This window comes from Bombus huntii, chromosome 10 (assembly GCF_024542735.1).
Source record: "Bombus huntii isolate Logan2020A chromosome 10, iyBomHunt1.1, whole genome shotgun sequence".
Classification (NCBI taxonomy): Eukaryota; Metazoa; Arthropoda; class Insecta; order Hymenoptera; family Apidae; genus Bombus; species Bombus huntii.
The window spans coordinates 13,052,593-13,073,751 of NC_066247.1; the positions used below are offsets into that span (position 1 = coordinate 13,052,593).

General features: G+C 38.4%; 1 protein-coding gene across 4 annotated transcripts; it reads left to right on the plus strand.

The window, feature by feature from the left end:
• LOC126870398 (uncharacterized) lies at positions 1–20,648 on the plus strand. Of its 4 annotated transcripts, none has more exons than XM_050628071.1 (11): positions 1–166; positions 3,815–4,008; positions 4,341–4,443; positions 4,661–4,787; positions 13,021–13,210; positions 13,738–13,855; positions 14,605–14,861; positions 15,791–16,069; positions 16,360–16,566; positions 17,760–17,894; positions 18,033–20,648. In XM_050628071.1, exons 3-11 carry the CDS (start codon positions 4,349–4,351, stop codon positions 18,170–18,172), a joined length of 1,548 nt encoding a protein of 515 aa, XP_050484028.1. In that variant the 5' UTR covers positions 1–166; positions 3,815–4,008; positions 4,341–4,348; the 3' UTR covers positions 18,173–20,648. The 4 variants fall into 4 exon arrangements, with proteins under 4 accessions (XP_050484028.1, XP_050484025.1, XP_050484027.1 ...); XM_050628068.1 differs by having other exon boundaries at positions 16,360–16,578; positions 18,033–19,985; XM_050628070.1 differs by having other exon boundaries at positions 4,344–4,443; positions 16,360–16,578; positions 18,033–19,985.
• The last annotated feature ends 511 nt before the right edge of the window (positions 20,649–21,159 follow it).

Consider the following 21,159-nt stretch of genomic DNA (forward strand, 5'->3'; position numbering starts at 1 on the left):
TCGTTGTCGGTCGCTAGGGTCGGAGTTCATTGTGCCACAAGTACATTCCGAGTGCCAGCGACGCCAATTGCTCGTTACGTAGCCAGTTGTGAATCGGTCTGTGAAAGAGCCACTGACGTCTCCAAACGCCTTCGACCTCTTTACAAAGTCTCCAGGATCCAACCTGGTGCGTCCTTCCTCGTTCTTACACTGCACGCTACACTTCGATTCTTAATCAGTTTATCACACGACAAGGAAGATAGTGCACGAGTTGTGATGTGACAAAGGATCAGACTGTCTTTACGTATGTTTTTCACGTATCAAAAATTTAGAATCGCTCTTTCCACCGGAGCTATGTCGAATTTTACGAGTTTTGTATCAATGCTTCATCGGTGGGGTGCTTTTAGTACGAATTAAACTCCGGATGTTTATGCAAATTCATAGTTTTACGAACACTGTATAAGTAGAGATACATTTTACCCGTTAGATATTGCAAGAAGATATAAATATAGTAAACATTGGTTTAAATATTTAGGTATAAAAGGCTTACCTTGGATATTCTATGTATTCTGGCTTTTCTTAAATTTTTAGTTTCTATGGAACATTTACCGATACTAAACTTTTGATTAACAATATATAGTTGCCCGTGTAGTTTGTTGTTGATTGGAGTTTCGAATTGAAGTGCCTTCGTGGAATCGTTCCTTTGTGCTTGATAAATCGCATTAACGTTTGATTCTCGTTCCACGGATGTAGATTCATGGCGGAAACTATTAGATGGAAAGCAAGTTTCTCGACTCAACCTGAAAACTTGTGAGAGCTTTTCCAATTAATTCGTTCGCTCTAGCACCGCCTCGACTGTGTGAGATTTTAATTAACGCCGGTGAGCGCTTGATAAAAACTCCTGCACGATGAAAGACGAGCAACGATTACATCATTAACCGATTTTTCGTCACACTGTCGAGTCCCACGTGCGATTGATTCAATGGATGTTCGCGTGTCCTGTGCCCTGCTGATGGGGTGGGATTTCCCATGGGAAACCGTGTGATGTTAGATTGTGTAAGACCTCTTTGGAATTCTTTGGATCTCGTTCGAAATTACGTACTGGAGCGTGAAGAAGGGAGAACTCTCAAGGCGGCATAATTGTGGATTCTTTGATGAAAATTAACGCGACTGTGCATGGTGTAGAGCGAGGAATCGTTGTTTTCCCATCGACCGTATACGGAAAGCCGTGAGAACGATTTCCATCAAGCAGATGCGTCAATAGCGTAATCTTAAAAAATGCACTGATTTTTGTAATGAACTTTACGAATTTATATCCTACTCTGTACAAGACCCTCGATATATCTCTAATATTAATCTAATATTAATTATGGTCGTTGGAAAGCGTAAATTTCAATCACTGACCAATTTTACAATCTCACCGTATCGCCTCTACTAACGACAAAATATACGTCTAGGTGGGCGAATCTGACCTTTATAAAAACGGCGTTTTACAACTCGAATCCACAGACGTAACACCATAAAATCGCACCGTGCAGCGGTTGTCGTGGATCGTGTGACGCATTCTCTCTTTCGATCGCAACATGAAATTATTCCGCACGAAGAAAACGAATTGATTTGGGAGCACAGAGTTTAGTTTGCACGACTGTTTCGGGCAGTGATTCGCCACGCCTTCGATACGTTTCGCCAACGAAATCGTCGATCACGTAACGCGTGCCTCTGTACCTTCGCGACGAATCCAAACGAAACATCGGAATAAAGTTATTCCACGTCGTTGGGGCAATTTGCCGCGTATGCAGCGGGATAAGGACAACCGCTTTGGAATTTACATTCCACGGTACAACGAACCGCGTTGTACCCGTGTTCTCTGTTGTAACGACGATCCACTTTCTATGATTTTTATTGACGACGAGACGGAGAAATGGAAAGTCGTTGAAGTTAATCGTGCGGTTGTTGATGGCGATTGCAATATGCGTAAGATTGATGCATATGAAATGACGTTTCCTTTCTGGCACAAAACTTATGCATATAGTACGTGTGTTATATAAAATATTTTGAAATATCATTAGCTCTATAGAAAAACGCGACTGCCATAATTGTATTAATAAAATTTGAAACCAATCTGAAAATGTATACCATTATTATAAGATATTTACTGCAAACGTACAATATATTTGGTAAAATATATATTAGCAAGCAGAAAGAGAGAGTTAAAAAAGATATCGGTGGTGGTGAGTTAAAAATAGAATTTGGTCGATTATCACATCTTCGTAAACGAACAAAATCGTAAGATTTCACCGTGCGAGATCTCATTTCCATTTGGACGAAACGGACTAATTGGCTTTGAGTAGTTTGAGTTTCTTCTTTAAAGCCAAGGTTGAGAATGTAACGGAGATAATCATCGGATAATTAAGATCTTTCACGGTAATCCTCCACACTGATCTGAAATCTAGGTAAATTCTTTACAAGCGAGATGATATCTCGTTTTCGGCTGAATTGTAAGCCTACTTGATTCATTCAGCGATGCAATCGCCTTCTCTTTCGACGCGATGATACATCAAGAGCGGCGTTAGGCAAAGTATCAGCGAGGAATTTTTCACGGCGATGACAGCAGAACTAGCATCGAAAATATTTCTCCTGCGATCTTCCTATCTGATGTTCCAGCACTCGAGCGTGGAAAAAATGACAAGAGATTGAATTATAAACCACATGTGGCGACCGCCACGTTTCGAAGCCACCCAACCAAGAACGATAGAGCGTCAGTCGGTGACATTAGACGCGGTCGAAAGTGTAAGCTCGTCGCTTGTTGCGGTCTATGGCCACCATTATTGATTTCACGATGTGCTCGTAACAGAAAACATACGTACAATTTGCGAGAATATTAGCCTTGGTATGGAAGATTCTGTGAACGAATTTTAAATCTACTCTTTATTGCCAAATTCTTGTCTTTAAAACTATAATTAATTAAGCAAAATTAAGTCTTTATATTCCATTGACGTTGTACCGATACTAACCCTAGTGTGGACGAGTCTATGAATGAAATCTGAATCTATTTTTCATTACCAGTCCTCGTCGTCGAAAGTGTAATTAAGTAAAATTAATTCCGTTGTTTCTTGTTTTCTGCGGATGTTATACCGTGTACACGATATGTTAGTTATTTAAATTTCCTATCGGTGTTTGTGAAACTTTTACGCGTTATTTCGTTTGACCCTAAATGGCTTAAATATTTCGTCAGAGTCTCATTATTTACGTAGAGGCATATGTTTATCGAATACGTTACTCGGTTGATTACCGTCCAGTAAATCGGCCAATTGGAGCAACTTAACATTTCCTGTCGAGAAGAACGTCCTTTGAAAGAGATCGTTCGTCCCTCTTACGTCAAATATGGGCGACGCAATTTCCGCTAGCAACGTCTGAACGCAACGCCGCGCCACGCCGTCTGTTTCTTTCCACTAGCCAATCTTCCATTTCCCATTCTCGATCTCTCTATATAAGAATCCAATTTATTACGCAAAAATATAGGATGTCCAATGACAAGAACTTGAATCCGGTGACCTTTTTTCGTTATTTATGAATGCTGAATTAATTCTTAAAATATTTTACACGTTTTTCGCAACTCCTTGTATAATTTGCATTTTGCAGAAAATGGAAACCATAATTGGGAATTACTTATGGACACTCATTGAGCGTCTCGATGGATATATGTAATTGGATCGATAGAAATTGCAAACAAGCGCAAGGAGTGTCGCAAAACGGTTTTCTCAGATCGTTAGAGACATCGACGCACGTAACGTCTCTTGTTACCGATAGTAACGAGACACTTTTGCGTTTAAAGACCAGCCATTTACACCACTCGATACGTCGATCCATTTCCGGCGAAGGAATGACACGCAAGACGATGAATGCGCTATGTTCGTTCGATTTACGCCGACGTCCAGCCACATCATATACCGACGAATCTTTCTGAAATGGCTAATTGAACGTTCACCTTGGTATCCAGGCTTTCACTGCAGACAATCTTCGACAAAAGTGAGTACGGTAAACTGCCAAAATTTGGAATGTTAACTCTTTGCGTTCCGAGTTACATACATTGAACGTTTTATCACGGTTAGCGCATACTCGTTGTATTTTACTTTTGCTAATACTTCGAAGGCCATTCGTGATTTGCTTATAATTATAAAGATATATATTCAAGATCTAGATTTTTGTGACAACAAAATTTTATTTTCTATTGAATCAAATTTTTATTGAAAACAATTGATTTTATACGCCAAGAATATGCAATGAAATGTAATGCAAAATCGAGCAACATGTAGCGAAAGAATAACGGCTGAGAATTGTAGTGGAGGGAAATTTGTTAGCAGTTGAAATGAGCGGTTCCAGGGTCTGGCAGTTGGTCCTGTTCCTGATTGTATCTTCTTCGAGGGTATTCTCAGCGGACAACGTGTGTTCGAGGATGGAAAAGTAAGTATTTTCTAATTCTCTGATATATAATAATCGAAATGTTCGATAAACGAAACATTCTGAATGCGGAGGTTAAGCACCTTCGTAGACGAGCCTTGACAATAACCCAGAGTTCGTAATTTAACACGCGGTCACTCGGTCCCGTGACACGCTACCGGTGTTCTCCCGATAAGGAAATCACGCGATAGACGGATACTTAATTGATCAAACATTGCAGCTATACGATCACTTCGATGGAAACGTACACGGAACCGGTTGTCGTGAACACGTTCACTTGGTGTCTGCAGATTCCACCCAGATGTCCGAAGACACGAACAGAGATGAGGCAACGATACCGCGTGAAGGTAAGCAGATTTTTTTCCTTAATTTTTGTTTCGTTCGGATTTCTCGATAACCGCTGTACTTCTTCTAACTTGTCAGACTTAGAGTGTTTTATTGTACGTTTATTGATTTATTCGCCTGTTTAGCACCATAAAATGATTTCGAGTACTTGAGTTAGATAGAAAATAATTAACTACGATAAAATTGCTAATTTTATAAAAGATTTTAATTAAGCGCGTGCCACTTAATGAGAAACATCCGTAGTCTGCTAATATCAGTAGCACCTTTTTAGCAAAGAGATTGCAAGTTTCGTCAGCTCGTATCTCACCGGAAACTCTTACGAAAAAGCATTCCTCCTCCATTCGAGCACGAGGAGAGGAAAGACCAGAATGACCCGAGAAATTTGCAATAAATCCACCAATGAGTATGTAATGTTGCCCGTTACACGGAGCAATAAAAGCACAGTGGCAAGTCTTTCGCCTCTCTCGTTTCGATTCCTCTCTTGCTCTCACGGTGGATAAGACCGTGCGAGTTAATTACAGGGAAAGCGAGTGTCTCGTGATGGCATTGTGAGCACAAAAATCGAAAGATGTGTCGTTCGAGTTGCGTGAAAAGAGGAACTTGCCATTGCAGACGGAAATAAGAAAGAATTTACATATTGGCGCAATAACGAATCACAGCGAAATGCAAGGAACGTTCTTCCGATGCGTCTTCACACGATTGACCAAAGCACGACGAAGATTTCCTGTAAGGTGTTCTCTAAGAAACGTTCACCGACGTTCGTTTTTCCAAGTAGCGCTTAGAACGTGAAATATATTGTTTCGAGCGTCGTTACGTAGGAATAGCGTTCATTTAACCAAGTCGTTTAACCGTTTCCTGTTTAACGATTGAAACGTACACCGACGAGCTAACGTGGAAATTAGAAATCGTTAACGAACGTGTAGTGTTGCGTGCGATTTATTAAAATACATCGTAGGATTTTTATACGCGAAGAGTTACAAGAAAGAACGCGCAGTTGCACAACCAATCAAACAGTTTCACGCTTATCTCTTACAATGTAAGACGTTAATTATCGTTAAAGTAAAAAGTTTCTAAAATTAGTGATATCTAACTTCGATCTTGTGAAAATGATATCGCTTTCCTTATTTCTCTCTGGGACGTAGCGATTGTTGAAGAAACAAGTATTTTTCTGGCGTAATTAACATCGTGTTATGTCTTCGCGCTATTTTACACCTCGTGTTCTACCGTGCAGTTTATTCCTTCCTTCCTTCTCTCGTTTATTTAAATTGTTTCCTTTGTTTCCTTAAATCTCTTTTCGCCTTTCTTAATTAAATAACATTTTATGGCAGTGTACGAGTCTTGGAAGATAAATTATCAACTGCATCTTTTTATCCTCGTGTCTCGCTATTCAATCTTGCCATAGGTAGCGATGTATTTGTACGAATCACTAAAATTGACTTAGAGAGTGAAACAATTTAGGTCTTAGCCTTTTACTTGCATTTATAAAAATATGAATTTACATAAATATCCGCATTCTAGTTATCATTATTTTATCCTTTTCAATTCACATTGGTCATTATGGCTTCTGAGCGATGGATTTAACATTATTAAAGGAATTGAGTAGAAAGTATATCAGCGTTACGTTAAGTGGAACGATTCGATGGATTTTGCAACACGCGACACGTGTCCACGTTGGGATCCGAACAAAAAGACACCGGTCGTGATTACTCGTACAATTTCTTGCGGATGAAGTGCCATTCCTGGCCATTTTATACCATACTCGCCATACTCCGGTCGATAATTACCATATACCAGCAAACTAATTACCATCGAGCCACGATTAATCAATTAAACTGTGATCCACGCGGTGTTTCCTACTTATCTCTCAATGGATCAAGATTCCGACAATGATTTCGGTAGCCAGCTAATATCCTCGATCGAAACCCGTTACACGATCTTACGCAACAATTTGCGTCCACATGTGGAGCAACTGCTGCCGGAAGAAAGCGAGCGCGGTGGTTAATGCAAATGTGGTCGAACCATAGAAAAAAAGCACTTCTCTGTTTCTCTGCATCAATCGGAGATGTATATTTGCTGAATGAGACACTCTGAGAAAATAAATTAACTCTGCTGCATTCTTCTTGCCATTTTCTTCTCGATCCAGTGCTCTTTTTCTTTTCTTTCTTTTTTTTTTTTTTTTTTTGTTAAAAAGATTTAGGAAAAGTTTAAGGAAAACATGAAGGAATTTTTGCTTCAATTTTATGCTAAAGAAAATTTTTCTCGAAACGTTATAAGCCTTTTTACTTGTAAAGACAAGAGCAAAAGAAATCGTATTTAAAATAGGGCGGTACATCAATATGATTGTCAAAAGAGAAGTCGTATACTATTGTCAAGTTTCTCAATACATAATTCGTTTCATCGATTTATTTATTGCTAATTATTAATTCGTCTTTAATTTGTTATATCAGTGCGCTATCGCTATAAATCTATCGAAGTGAAATTATTTTTTCGACCATGACCAATTGTACGATCTCACAATATCTCTTCTACCAACAGTACCTACAACAAAATGATCCGACAGCGTAACTCTTTCGCAAGGAAACGTCGGTGTTCCGATTGTTTCCTATCGATGTCGAATAAACTTGGACACACGGTACCCTTCTAACTTACGTCCGAAACTTTCTCCAAAGAGAATCGAAAGACACGAATAAGGGGTAACTTCTCGATCGGATCGAGAACCGAGCAACTGTTTCGAGCTCAGCTCGTGCGTGTACACGCAGTTAGCCGATGATCGAGATAACAAATTTCCGGAAGAGAAAAGGGGCCTCGTCTAAATTCCTCGGTTTCGCAATCGACCAAGCGCATTAAACTCAAGAACAGCTGCTCTGGAATGGAAAATCGTGAAGAACACGCGCCCACGAGAACACTTTCGTACGGCGGATTTCATGCGTAGGTGTACGTAGTTGTTCAACTTTTTTGTCCGATAAACAGATCGCTGCGACGCCTTGATATCCAACCCACTCTTCCAAATCGTTGTTCTATATTTGTCGTTGATGTTACTCAATTCGAATCTAAACGCAGCTCCGGAGAAATCTTCGTAGTTGAGTTGTTTTAAGTAAAATGACAGAGGAGAAGGGTCGGAACGCTTAAGAATATTCTTGTCAAATCAAAATGAAAATCGACTACGGCGTCGTTCTGAAACCGATACAAAACCAAGAAAAAATGACAGTTCGTAGAAGTTCCGCAGAAACTACGGACAAATAACGACTTTATGGAACTTGTATCGAAAACGGAAGAAAAGATATCATTTTTATAGAACGTCCACAGAAACGCGAAACGTGTACAGTAGCGTAGACGAGAGACACGCAGTCGCGGTGCGATGCCAACAATGAGAGCGTATCCCCATGAGAAAAGGATGAAGCATCGAACGTTCGGTATATATAGCACGTTACCCAAGTCTCTCACGGTTAGAGTAGCGTTTAATATTTATTACGTAGGAACATCGAGCAGCGTTTTACTCCGTACTACACGAACGGTTGCATAACAGAAGCGTAGAGAAAGATACAGCGGCTCGTAGAATTATTAGGTCGAGTCGTAGGCTCGTTCACATTTTGCTAAATAAATGCGATGAAATGTAATCCGATCAAGCAGTATATATAAATACGTGGTAGGCGTATTTTTGGAAATCTGTTTAGGAAGAAGCTATTAAATACATATGTTAAAAGAGGTTGTAAGCGAGACAGCTGTGAGTATTTCATTCTGTAAGTATTTCAGCTGCGAATAATTCATTTCAAAAATTGTTCGTTTCTAGATTTGATAATCCTTGTAAATCTAAGATAACGAGAGAAATTAAAAATCTTGTGAAAGTATATTCGATCGTATCAAGTGCAATTGATCAAATTCATTTGATTGAATATACGATGATTAAAATTTTATTGCGGAAGAAATATTTGACACGTATCAAGTTAATAATAATATTTAACAATAACGATAGGAAGAAATAAAGCAAGGAGAAAGAGCGCCGAGTTTAGCATTGAAACACGCGGATATTAATCAGAATGATAGCAGTTAGGTAACCTCGGAGATAGTAGTAATGGGAAGCATTGGTAAGACAATGCGGGTAGGCCTTGAACGCGTTTCAAAGTAGATCTGGACGTTCGTAAACGGTGTACTATGATACGAGTGACGTGTAAATATATAACAAGAAACTTCAGTAGCATTTTTCGAAAGTGACTAGGATGTCCTAGAAAAATGGAGCGATGTAAAGGATCGGATGTGAAAACGAGGTTCAAAAGGAAGGGGAGAAACGCGAGATAGGATTGGTGTAAAGAAAACGGACACGGAGCTCACGTTCGACATCTCGAGGTCGTTTGATGTTTTTTGACGAGCAGCAAAGCAAGAAAAAGAAAAACAACGATCCCGTTAATTACACAATTTTTAAACCATTACGTGGAACGTTTGTTAGTTGGAATTTAAATCTACTTCTTACGGTGCGTCTACAATTGCTAGGCATCGAATTAGGATCACGTCTATCGTAGTTGGAAAATTCACTTTTCTAACTACGACATATCATATAGTGAAAGACAAAAGTATGGTTCGTTATAGAAGGAAAGAGAAAAATATATTTTCTGTATTATTAAACGAGATATGTAAACAATCGGGTATATATAGCAATTATTTCATTTATTTATATCAATTATCGTCGATTATTTCACAGCCAGACAATTCGCTCAACTTGAATACCAGTGAAAATATCTAGAGTTTAATTAAACCACCTGTGCGTTCGTCGTCATATTAAATGCATTATCCGATTTACAAAATGCCGATAACAAAAATTCGGAATGTTTAACGTAACAATGACAACGGAAAACATGTAAGATCGTAGAAAATAGTCGAAAGCAATTATTTGGTAGGATTATAAAGAAGAAGAGGCAGGTGTTACGTAAACAGATCCATCCGTGCTACTTTCTGTTACAACTACCACATCGTAAATATTGTCACAATTACCGTGTCGTGATTATTAATCACGCTAATCCTATCTTGTCGTAATTAATTCTTTCCATCGATCGAACCTGTCAACTTGTTGCGCAACACAATTAAGCAAAACGTTTTCTGCAGGTTGTCCGCTGTAAAGAAGAGAACATACCCAAAACCCTCAATTAACTAATCCACACGGTATAATTTAATAATATATGTCTTACATAATGGAATACAGTAAAACGTTAATAGAATTTCTCAGGATTTGGATTATGTGCGCAGGATATACTTTAAGTGATATTAAAGGAAATACAGTCAGTGACAAAAGTATTCTGTCGACTAAATATTTCACATTCAGTTTCTAAAATATGCAATTTAGAGACTTTAAATGCAGAGAATGAAATAAGTCGCGTCAAAAACTTTAGTTCCACAATACACGATACGCATATTCGTAAAATCATTCTATAGCTAACGTATAAATACTTTTGGAGCCATTAATTGATAGCTATCAAATGACAGAAAAATAAGGCAAGTGAATATATTTATTTAAGTGATTATATATAATTATAAACTTCAGATCCAAGTTTAATGCAAGCATCGAATCAAATACTTTTATAAATCTCTGTACAGAGAAACTTAAGAGGCCTAGAACGCCTGTTTATGGTTTTTGCAACTAGCTTCGTGAAAAGACACGAATTAGAAGGAACGAAACACGCGATATCTTAGTAAGTACGTAAAACTTTCAAGAAAGACGGAAATCGCGCAACGAGGATTACGTGCATTGACTTTATGCATGAGATCGACTCGTACGAATGATCTATGTCAGTCTATGAAAACCGACTGATTATTTATCGATTCGTGGAATTGCCGGATTAAATCTATTCCGAACGTTAAAACGCCGAGCCACGGTCTGGACGGAGTATTTACGTGTAACGAACTTTGATCGATGTCGAAAGACTCATCGGAATCGTAAAATTACGTCGTTAATTGACACATTAAGAACTGTTTCCTGGTAGAATTTCAAATTACACATTTTACCGTAATAGCGTGACTTCATTAACGTCCAGTATATCTTTCTGGCGCTATCATTAGTTATTTATTATTCGATCGAGGATGACTTCTGGTCACTTCTTACGACCAATACTTAATCCAATCTTTCCGACTCTATCTAGTCTCGTCGAAACGAAACTCGTTTCGGATGTGCAGAATGCTATAATAATCAGGTTACGGACGATTATGCAGATTCAGGTTTTTATAAATACGACTAAAAGAAATGAAACTTAAACAAGAACTCGTTTCATTCGATGAATATTATACGATTTAAAAATTTTGTATATTTTTTAAATCCATACGCTACGCTTCGTAATAGTAAAACTATCCTAAAATTTGCAATCTTTATACGTTGTGGTTAACGTAACAAGAAATGACATGTTTCGAAACATATTAGGAAACGATATTTCCTAAAATATGTAGATTCGATGCAACATGAACGGTAAACATTATCGAGTTTTCCTCAACTTATTAACGCGCAATAACCGATGTTAAGAAGCTGTAAAACGTTCTTTTGCGTAACGAATCTCGAGTTTGAACAAACAGATACTAATTACAACATTGTATCGAATCGATGGCGTCATTTATGGACATTAAACGACTTTATCTTTCACAACGATCTGCAAAACCATCGATAGTTTCATTGAATGCGAATCGCGTGAATTCCCTCCCGGAAGAAATGTAATAAGCATAAATTGACTTCGAACGATAACGTCTGACATGCAAAAATATCAAACGAGCAATCTACCGCTTCGTTGCTTCATCGGAGCTTGGACAAGAAGCGATGTTTTCTTCGTTTGCAAATGAACATCCCGATTAAAAAATACACTGACATTTGAAACTGGTCGATCCACCAGTCTGACCAGTCGTATATAAATCGTGAGCACTTAACGAAGAAAGGAAATTTGGCTACTAAAATTGACGGACATGTAACAAAAACGATCTTAGTCCATGTTTGACTTTCTCTAGTTCCATGCTTAAATTAAATAATTGTTAATTGAAAAATATAACTAAGGTTTGATACATTTCCATCTTTCTTAGACAAACCATGTGTCTCTGTAATTATATCTAGAGATTGGCTCGCGAAAGTATTTGCATACATTTACCATAGAAAACTTTTATACGTTAAATTAATAAAAATAAATAAATTAATTGTATACGTTAAATTAAACATTCTGACACATTAACACTGCAATGTAACGCGACTATCGTGAGTATATTGGTCAAATTTGAAACCAATCGGAAAATCTATATAGAAGATATACCATGCTACCAGGTTAGTCCCTTCAATTATTTCAGAAGTCAGAAATCTAACAAAAATAGACCGATCACTCCTCACCGCGTAATGAAGTCTCCAAATGAAGTATTCGTGGAAATTAGTTTCATGCTCGGAGCTATTACTTTCATTCGTCGGTATGGCAAAGTAAGAAGGAAAGGTAAAGAGAAAGAGAAGCGTGTAATTTACAGACGTGGACTTTGGTTTTCTCGCGCGTATCCACTTACAATGTATTACGAACGAAACCTATACACGCTTGCACGCGTCCAACATTTTCCTCTTGCCTTTGTTCTGCAATTGCTCTGCTTTCCTTATCGACGATTGGGATCTCGTTTCAGGGACTGGCTGGGAAAAATGGGATCTTTTCCAAAGATCCAGTAGCCACGTTGCCAGAACAGCTTCGTTCGATGGCTTAGGCGGCCTGGTTTTCGTTCTTTTATCGTTTTTCCAACTACAGTATCATTCGGAGCTAGACGTTTATTGAATCTACTATTCTATTACTCCATTTGAATAAATCGCATGTTTATCTGCAGTAGTAATTAGGAAAACCGAAGCAGATGCTCCCAAGGGTTACCGATAATGTCACGATAAGTTAAAGTATCTGAATTAAAGAAACTATCGTATTCGTAAAGTTTGTACTGCTTTCAACTTTATTAAAAGACTTTGGCCGATGACTACATGCCACTATATTTGTATAACGATGTATCGCGTATGTTCTAATAAGTATTAAGATTAACGAACTGTTTATAACCTGATTTCTCTTTGCGTACGAGAAAAAGAGTTCTTATCACTCACGCTTCGCCATTCTAATGGAAAAACCATGGATAGCTAATAACTGTTATAAACGAATTACTCAGCGATGGAATAATAGCGCAATAATAAAATAAACACAAAATATGTCGTTGTTTAAGTCATGTAGCATTATAGATGGTTAACAAAGATTTTGTTCGCAGACTGAGTCAAAGACCAGGATTATAAAGGAATGCTGTGAAGGCTACAAAACGATCTCATCCAATAACGAGGAGACATCGTCTTCAGGCATCAAATGCGTGCCTGTTTGTGAAAAATGCCCGTCGGGGATTTGCACCTCGCCAAATCAATGCCACTGTATTCCCGGCTATGAGGATGACAACTGCAATACCGGTGAATCTATTTTGTTGCTCTGTTATTTCAAATCTACATATTTGGTATATCGTGTATCGTATATCGATCAGAAATTAAAGATATTAAAATATTCCTTTGCTTCCGTGGAAAAAAAGACTATTTCTTGTTAACACGGACAAGCGGTCGCTTCGCGGAACTCGAAATGAACAAATTACGAAAGTCCGCAATAGGGCGGATATATTTCACGCTCGATGAAACAGGCCGACCTTCCGTAGTCGTAAGAACGCGTGCGAGCAGCAAATAATTTTCACCTAGCCGTTGTTACGATTCTGAAATCGGTGATTCGATACTCGGCCGTGTTCTCCCCGCTCTCTTTCACGTCGTACACGCGTCAAGGTATCGGTTACTCGAGAAAACGGAAAAGTAACGACCAGGTGGTTGATTCATTCGTTGTACCATTAGTTGGAGCTATCGGGAGAAAATGTAAGAAAAAATGCGCAAACTTCACAATTTAATCGATAATTACATCACGATCCGCGAGAAAATCCGCTCTGTTTTATTCGCAGTATGTCCTCCGGGCACGTGGGGCTTGGAGTGCAAAGAGAAATGCAACTGTACCGAGAGTGTACCTTGCAATCCCGTAAATGGACACTGTATTTGCCCGCCAGGATTACGTGCTGAAATGTAAGATCATCTATAAATATACATACGTCATCGCTTTGCTAGAACAGTGACAGCATTCGAAAGTCGTTGATTGTGAATTACGCTAGAATCTGTCATATCCAAATAGAGAGGCAGAGATTTTCGAACAATGGAACTTTCCCATGATTTTTTATTTCTTCAAATAGAGATCGACGAGATTCTCAGTTTGTTTTAATATCTAAGAACCGTACGTTCTTTTGCCCACTAAACTGCATAAATTTTCGACGTGAGGAGGTACATCCTGGTCGATCCCTTCGCTCGATCCATACGAAAATGTATTTTTGGTAATTGTGTCACTCTTTTAGCAAACAAACGACAGAAAAATTTGTCCGTGTGAAGTACGTGATCAAAGAAAGAGCACAGACTGACAGTGGAATGGAATCTGGGTTAAAGGAACAACGTTACTTGCTTAGTTAGATTCCTCTCGATAATTGGCGTTGCTACAGTTACTGCACGCTTCGTGTAACAATCGCGCGATTAATAAGAACTAAAATAGATTCTTCAAAGAATAGCGACGTTAAAAAGCGAAGAAGAAAAAAGATTATGATTCATGGTGACTAGGTTGACTCAACAAGTTCTATCGATTTCTACGCGTCGTGTTTATCGTAGAATTACACGAACACGCTGTACAACCTGTTGATTGAAACACAGCCTAATAAGTGCTCCAATAATGCATACCGTGACACACGCTTGCTTCGCGTGGCATACGTAATTGCGGTTTTCACCTCCAGGTGCAATGAGCCGTGTCCAAGCGGTCGCTGGGGACCTGGATGCGCGTTTCTATGCGACTGCAAGGATTCGACCGGCGAATGTCATCCAGAAACAGGTCGATGCATTCACGATGATCTGGATAACACGGTCTCCGTGGAGAACAGCAGCTATTCCCGAAACACGGACGAGGAAAACAGCATTACCGTGAATTTCACGATCGTTCAACTTGATAGAGAAACTTCGCGAATTTGGGAAACGGCTGAAACTACCACGGAAGGTAATAAATGACAGTTTATGCGTTTATGGAAATGTTATACCTGCAAGAAAGCACAAAACACATATACACAGATATATATATATATATATATATATATATATATATATATATATATATATATATATATATATACAGGGTGGTTGGTAACTGGTGCTACAAGCGGAAAGGGGGTGATTCTACGCGAAAGAATAAGTCAAAAATATAGAATAAAAATACTTTTTTTATTTTTTTTTAATTTTTCCATCGAGACAACGATCTACAGTGAGATCCGTTATAACGAGACGTGATAAAGTGCACGCGTACCGAGCGAAAATTCAAAATCGATTTTCTCGAAAACAAAGCCTCAAACGAAAAATTTTTATTCTATATTTTAGACTTCTTTTTTCGCGTAGAATCACCTGATTTCCGCTTGTACCACCAGTTACCAACCACCCTGTATATTACATTCAAAATAAAAGTATACTACTGTTTACAGAAACATTCGTGGTATAGTAGTAAATAGATCGCGAATATTTATGCAAATTCATGTTTTTATAAACATAAAAATATTGTAAGAATAATATACAGTTAATTGTATAATATAAGAATTAATTATAAGAATATTTAAAGACGATATTTAGTCAGGAAATCGTTCTACTTACTAAATATTTTAATATCTTTCGAATATTGTATACGTGTTTTCCGTGCATTTTTGTACCTCGAAATTTACCAAAAAGTTTCGCAGTCTAGTAGTAAATAAGACGACGTGTTAGATATTTATTTACGTGATGCAACCGTTAGTCGAAAGTCGCGATCCTAAATACACAGCACGTCGAGCAAATATCTTGACTTTAAATAAGAGGAGATTGATGGCAAATAGATTTATGTAATTAATATAATAATCGTTGTTCCATTTGACGAATTGTTGGACGATATGCACGAAATACTAGCCACGACGGATAATCCTAGTAAAACAACGAGCCCGGAAACTACCAACGTCTCGACTACGGATGAGAAGAAAATTAGGGCACAAGCTCGCGAGGACGGAAACTCGAGCACCGCCAAGCCTGTCATCGTTTGGGTTTCCGTACCGGAACGGAGGGGCAACCTGGACAGGGATCGAGGGAAATTCGCGATGAAAAACTCGTTTGCGAGACACGTCAATGATAACATCAATCTGCAAGATATCGGTCCGCCTAAAATCGATTACGTTAAAAATATACATAAAGGTAATATACATACAGATTTTAAGTGGAATCTCATATTTTTCACTAAATTAGTCGATGCAGCCCGCCATTCTGTATGAGAACATATCGAATAATTTATGTCAAACACTCCTTAGTGTGGGATATATTTTAATTTTGAATATTAAATGCTAACCACAATTGCGATTATATAATTCTCAAGAGTTTCATCTGGTATCTAAGCTCGCGATCACTGTCTTTTATTAATCGTCATTGTGAAAAATATAAATTTACGCAGACATCCGCAGTCTAATAGGAATAATAACTTCGAACAGACGTTCAACCGGCCCCAATTTCCATGGACATCGCCCTAATCGTGATAGCATCGATCGTATCACTGGGTCTGACCTCGGTAACAGTGGTGATGGTTCTCCACATGCGTTCGAAGCTATTGGAAGCAACAAGAATCTCGATCTACGAAGAAGGGAAGACGAAGAACCAAGAAAATTCGAGCGCAACGAAAATCTCATCGATAGTCACCGGTACTCTTCCCCGTGAGTGCTATACGTTTCGAAAAATCCTACTTTTTCATATCTGGGTGAAGTCTACGTGTGCTTGACCTCGATTTCGTCCACGTAATTTTACTTCGATGACCATCTTGAAACACTCTTCGAGCGTGGATTATTCGAGGAGAATTAAAACGGTATCCGGTAACGCGTTTTCCCTTTTTCTCCAAGGCTACTGCATTCGATTCCTCGCTCATGGTGGTGTAACACACGCTGTTACTTCGATGGTCGAAAAAATCAAATTTTATAAAAGGGCAATTTTATAAAAGGAAATACCGTACGACTAAAGGGTGAACCAAGTGTTACGACCGTTCGCGGAGAGACGCGGTCGCGAGGAAAACGCGTCAGCGAGAGGCGTAAATTCTCGCTACGATTCGGTGAATCGACGCCGCGAAGTAGTCGTTCCCCTGTTTCGGTTAAGATAACAGAGGTGGTTAAATGAATATGACACAGTAGAGTAAGTTATATTTCACCGTTTATTCCAACAACTTATAACGAAGGCAATTACGCTGGTGCGTATGTACGAGATGAATGAGTGACTGATCTGCGGGTGTGTATACCCGGTTAAAGGATGTTGACCGTTCGAAGGATGTAAAATCAGTACTGTCTTGGGAGACGATGCTGTGTCGGAGGGAAGCTAAGGATGGGTGTGTCTAGCGCACGGGACCATCGGATTTGTTGGTGCCGATGTTAGTTAAGAGAGTGAGGGAAATAGGCTTCGTTGTTAATTGGTTAAACGAAGGGTCTTAACCGCCCTCGAGAGAAAGTGGTTAGTGGGAGGAAAGTTGCAGCGTACGTGAGAAAAACTAACTTTCCCTTGTCCCGCCGTGGTAGACAATAGTCTTTAGAAATTCTTCGGAAATAGACGTTTGTTTGGTTTGAAGGACCTTTACTAGGAAATCTATGAGATTTATGGAAGGTACTTGAGGCTATTGAGGGTACGCAGTGAGTATCCGAAGACATCTGGTTGCCATCTTGCCCGCGGTGTGTGGCCTCGGCTCGGTAGAGTGTTACGCGACGTAACACCAAGTAATCGAGTAAACACTTCGAAAGCTTTAGCTTCTTTTTTCATTCGTCTTCTAGAAAACAAATTTACTCGATAAACAAGCTTCTACTTAAATTAAAAACTATTTAACCATAGACATATTTTATGTATGATTCTATCGTAGAAACCCCAATTCGCCTGGTGCCACTGTTTACTCCAGAGTCTATAGCGATGCCATCGATGACTAACAACGATCTCACGAACAATTATGCCAATGGAGCTGCCACGATCGGTCTCCGTATATCTGGCAATTTGCATGGTGAGCATATATACGTTTCCTTCTACGAAGATTTATTCGCCATTCCTTCTCCAGAATCTACTATTCATCCTATTACTATTCGCTATATTACTATTTCCTTTATTTTATAATTCTTTGTTTTTATTTTACATGTTCTAGCTCTTCTGCAAGAGGATCATTACGATCGACCATCAGCGACGCGGATTCACCTCCAAAGCGATTTCGACTCGAACACGGAGCACGTTTACGACGAAATTCCTTTACAGTCGAGTCCCTTGAATTTCCGTAAAAACACGTGATTGGAAAATAACGTCGAATTAGAAAAAAACAACGCTTTGGATAGAAAACTGTAGTTAGAAATCACTCTGATGCGTGAAAGAGTAAAGGAGAAATTTACAGGGGATCGAATAGCCCAATTAGTGACACGTTTAATCAAAAAGATCTCTATTCGTAGAAACAAGACGGAAGAAAGCGAATTAAGTGTGATGAACGCGCGACCCGAAGTAGAACTAACAATAGGCCGCACTCTGAATAGAAAATCCCAAACGTCTGGTTAAGAATTTCTCTATTATTCCGAATATCAAAGAAGAAATCTATGAACAACCAATAGTTCGACTAGTGTCGCATTTAGTTAGAAAAATTCTTAAATATTTGAGGAACGAAAACGAAGGAGGAAAAGGAAGGAAAGAAAGTGAATAAAGTGTCAGGGACGTTTATGTGCAGTTGTTCAAGAGTCACGCTCACGTGCGATTCCGGAGGCGGATGTGAGCTAGTCAGCGCGTCTACGGGACGAAGAAAAATCCAACTGGACTGGTTTCCGACCTTACGCAGCCTCGTCTGAACGTGAGCAAGGCTGAACGTGATTGCAATCGGTTCTCGATCAGGCAGAAAACCGTTCGTGGCATCGATTAAACTATTCGCTACGGGGCGTGTACCCACAAGGAGACTTTTCCTCAAACTCGTTCGCGTCAATCGGCGACCATCTAAAACCCTTTGAACGCGTTTACGTCGGCCACGAACGCACTTGCATGCAATTCAATTAATCGAAACGTCATAAAGGGAAATTTTACGTTAAACAATTTGCTTTTAAATAATTTTTAAGCGAAACAATATATCTTGTAACATAACATGTAACATATCGTGCGGATTGCAAAGTTTTTATATTTATTATACGAACGATTAAGTATATTTATTATATGAAATTTTCTCGTTTTCTTATTTCGTACAATAAATAGAAAAGCAGAAGAAATCTATATTGCAACGTATATAAGATGTGCATATATCTATGCCGCGTAAATGTAACTTAGAAAATAAGAAAACGTAAAATATCTGCGCGTGTCAGAACTGATTCAACTTTTGCCATTGGAGGCTTCAAAATGTACGAAGTAATTTAACCCGCGTTTCTCAAGGATATGTTATCGACTTAGACGAAACGAACATTATCGTATATGTAGATAGGTGTTTTGTAAGTGTTAAGGCCAAGTGTAAATCCAAAGATTTCGAGATTCAACCGAAGAGCTTGCTTTAAACGTAATGCAAAGTTTGCGTTTAAGATTTGTCTAGCAACATCTCGATTACATTTATATCTTCGTTTATGCGCTGACATCATCGATAATAATAGATTCATTTCAAATCCGTGTCATGCGTTTAACGAACATCGTAGTGACGTTCGGTAAGAAGAGAAAATATCGAAACAGATAAGTCGTAATTAGGGTAGAGTTTGCGTAATCGTATTTGTATCAGCGTGTCCAATTCTTCAACCACGCGTTACCACGATAAAACAATATTCTCGTAATCTTTGCATTCGTCGTAATCTGGCCGATTTCTCATTAAATTCCCGGGAGTTTTATGGTTTTATTGACCTTGACATATGTTGTCAAGGTCAACTTTCTCATTAACTTCGTTTGTACATATAGTCATCGCTCATCTTTTGTTTCGATTTTAGTATAAACATGTACACAAAAATATTTTTTAGGTTTGCATCGAGTTTAGATTACGTAATACCGAAAAATTCAATTGTAAGGCTATCACGAAACTATCGCAGACGAAATAAAAATTCTACTGCATGGATAATTGATATCGGATTAATAAAGTGTGCTCTTTTTTATATAATTACCATTCTTGCTCCTGGTCAATTACGGTGGATCGTTTACGAATTATCACAACACGAGTCATAACATCCATTTTATCGTACTTTAAATAGGACAGCATCATACCGTCTCTCCCGCTTACTCGTTTTATCTCGTTCGTGCACTGCATCCTCTTTGAAGCAACAGTATCGATGGATTATATAAACTGGCAATATACAAGCTTCACGCGTTGTTCGTATACAGTGGCTGACGAAAGTAATCAAGTACTTATAGACACCTTTTATGAATATATTATGCTTGTTATACGAAAAACATAATGATAATAAAAAGCGTACAACTTGAAAATTTGATTAACATTATAACGAGGCTGGACTATGTGATTTTAAAAAGCGAGTTTCAAAAATATGTATAATTCGGAGAACCCGTATACGGAAATCCAAACGAATCTGGTTTTCACTCTCACGTGTTTCCGATTTTTTCACTCCGTTCTACTATTGACCTTTTTAATCGATAGAAACGAATCTCGTTATTCATAATAATAATTAAAGGAAACGGTTACCAATTTCTACGAATGAATTTTTAATTAGAGTCCGGAAATGTTTTTTTAAATGCGATAAAAAAAAGGAAATAATTATGATAAATCGGAACGATATACAGGGTGCACAAAAAGAGCGAGTGAACGATATTTATGAAACATTATTTTAGATATCAAGACAGTGAAGAAACTTCCTGGTCTGTTTCTCAAGTTCTAAGTCATTTAGTTTTACACGCTAAAAAATATATCTGCGTGTACCAATGAATCAGCTGACGAATCTTTTTCTCTATTTTACTCACATTTCATTATTCTCACTCTAGTGGAAAATTAAATATAATGATCGAAATTCTATTATCGTTTGCTTCCTCGGAGTGAAAAACTGGAAATGCGGGCGAAATAAAGAAAAAGGTTCGTCAGTTAACTCACTGGCCTATGTCAGCGTATCGTTAGGGTGAACTTGGATTATTTCTAACTTTTAACTTTCTTTTAAATAAACTGCAAATATTTATGCAGATCCGTATTTTTACGAACACGAGTATACAAAGATTTATTTCACCCGCTAAATATTGCAGCGACTATTCTACTTTGATCATCTCATGTATGTTTTTGATGTTACGTGTATTCTGTGCATTCTTGCATCTTTAAATTTTCTATAGACGCG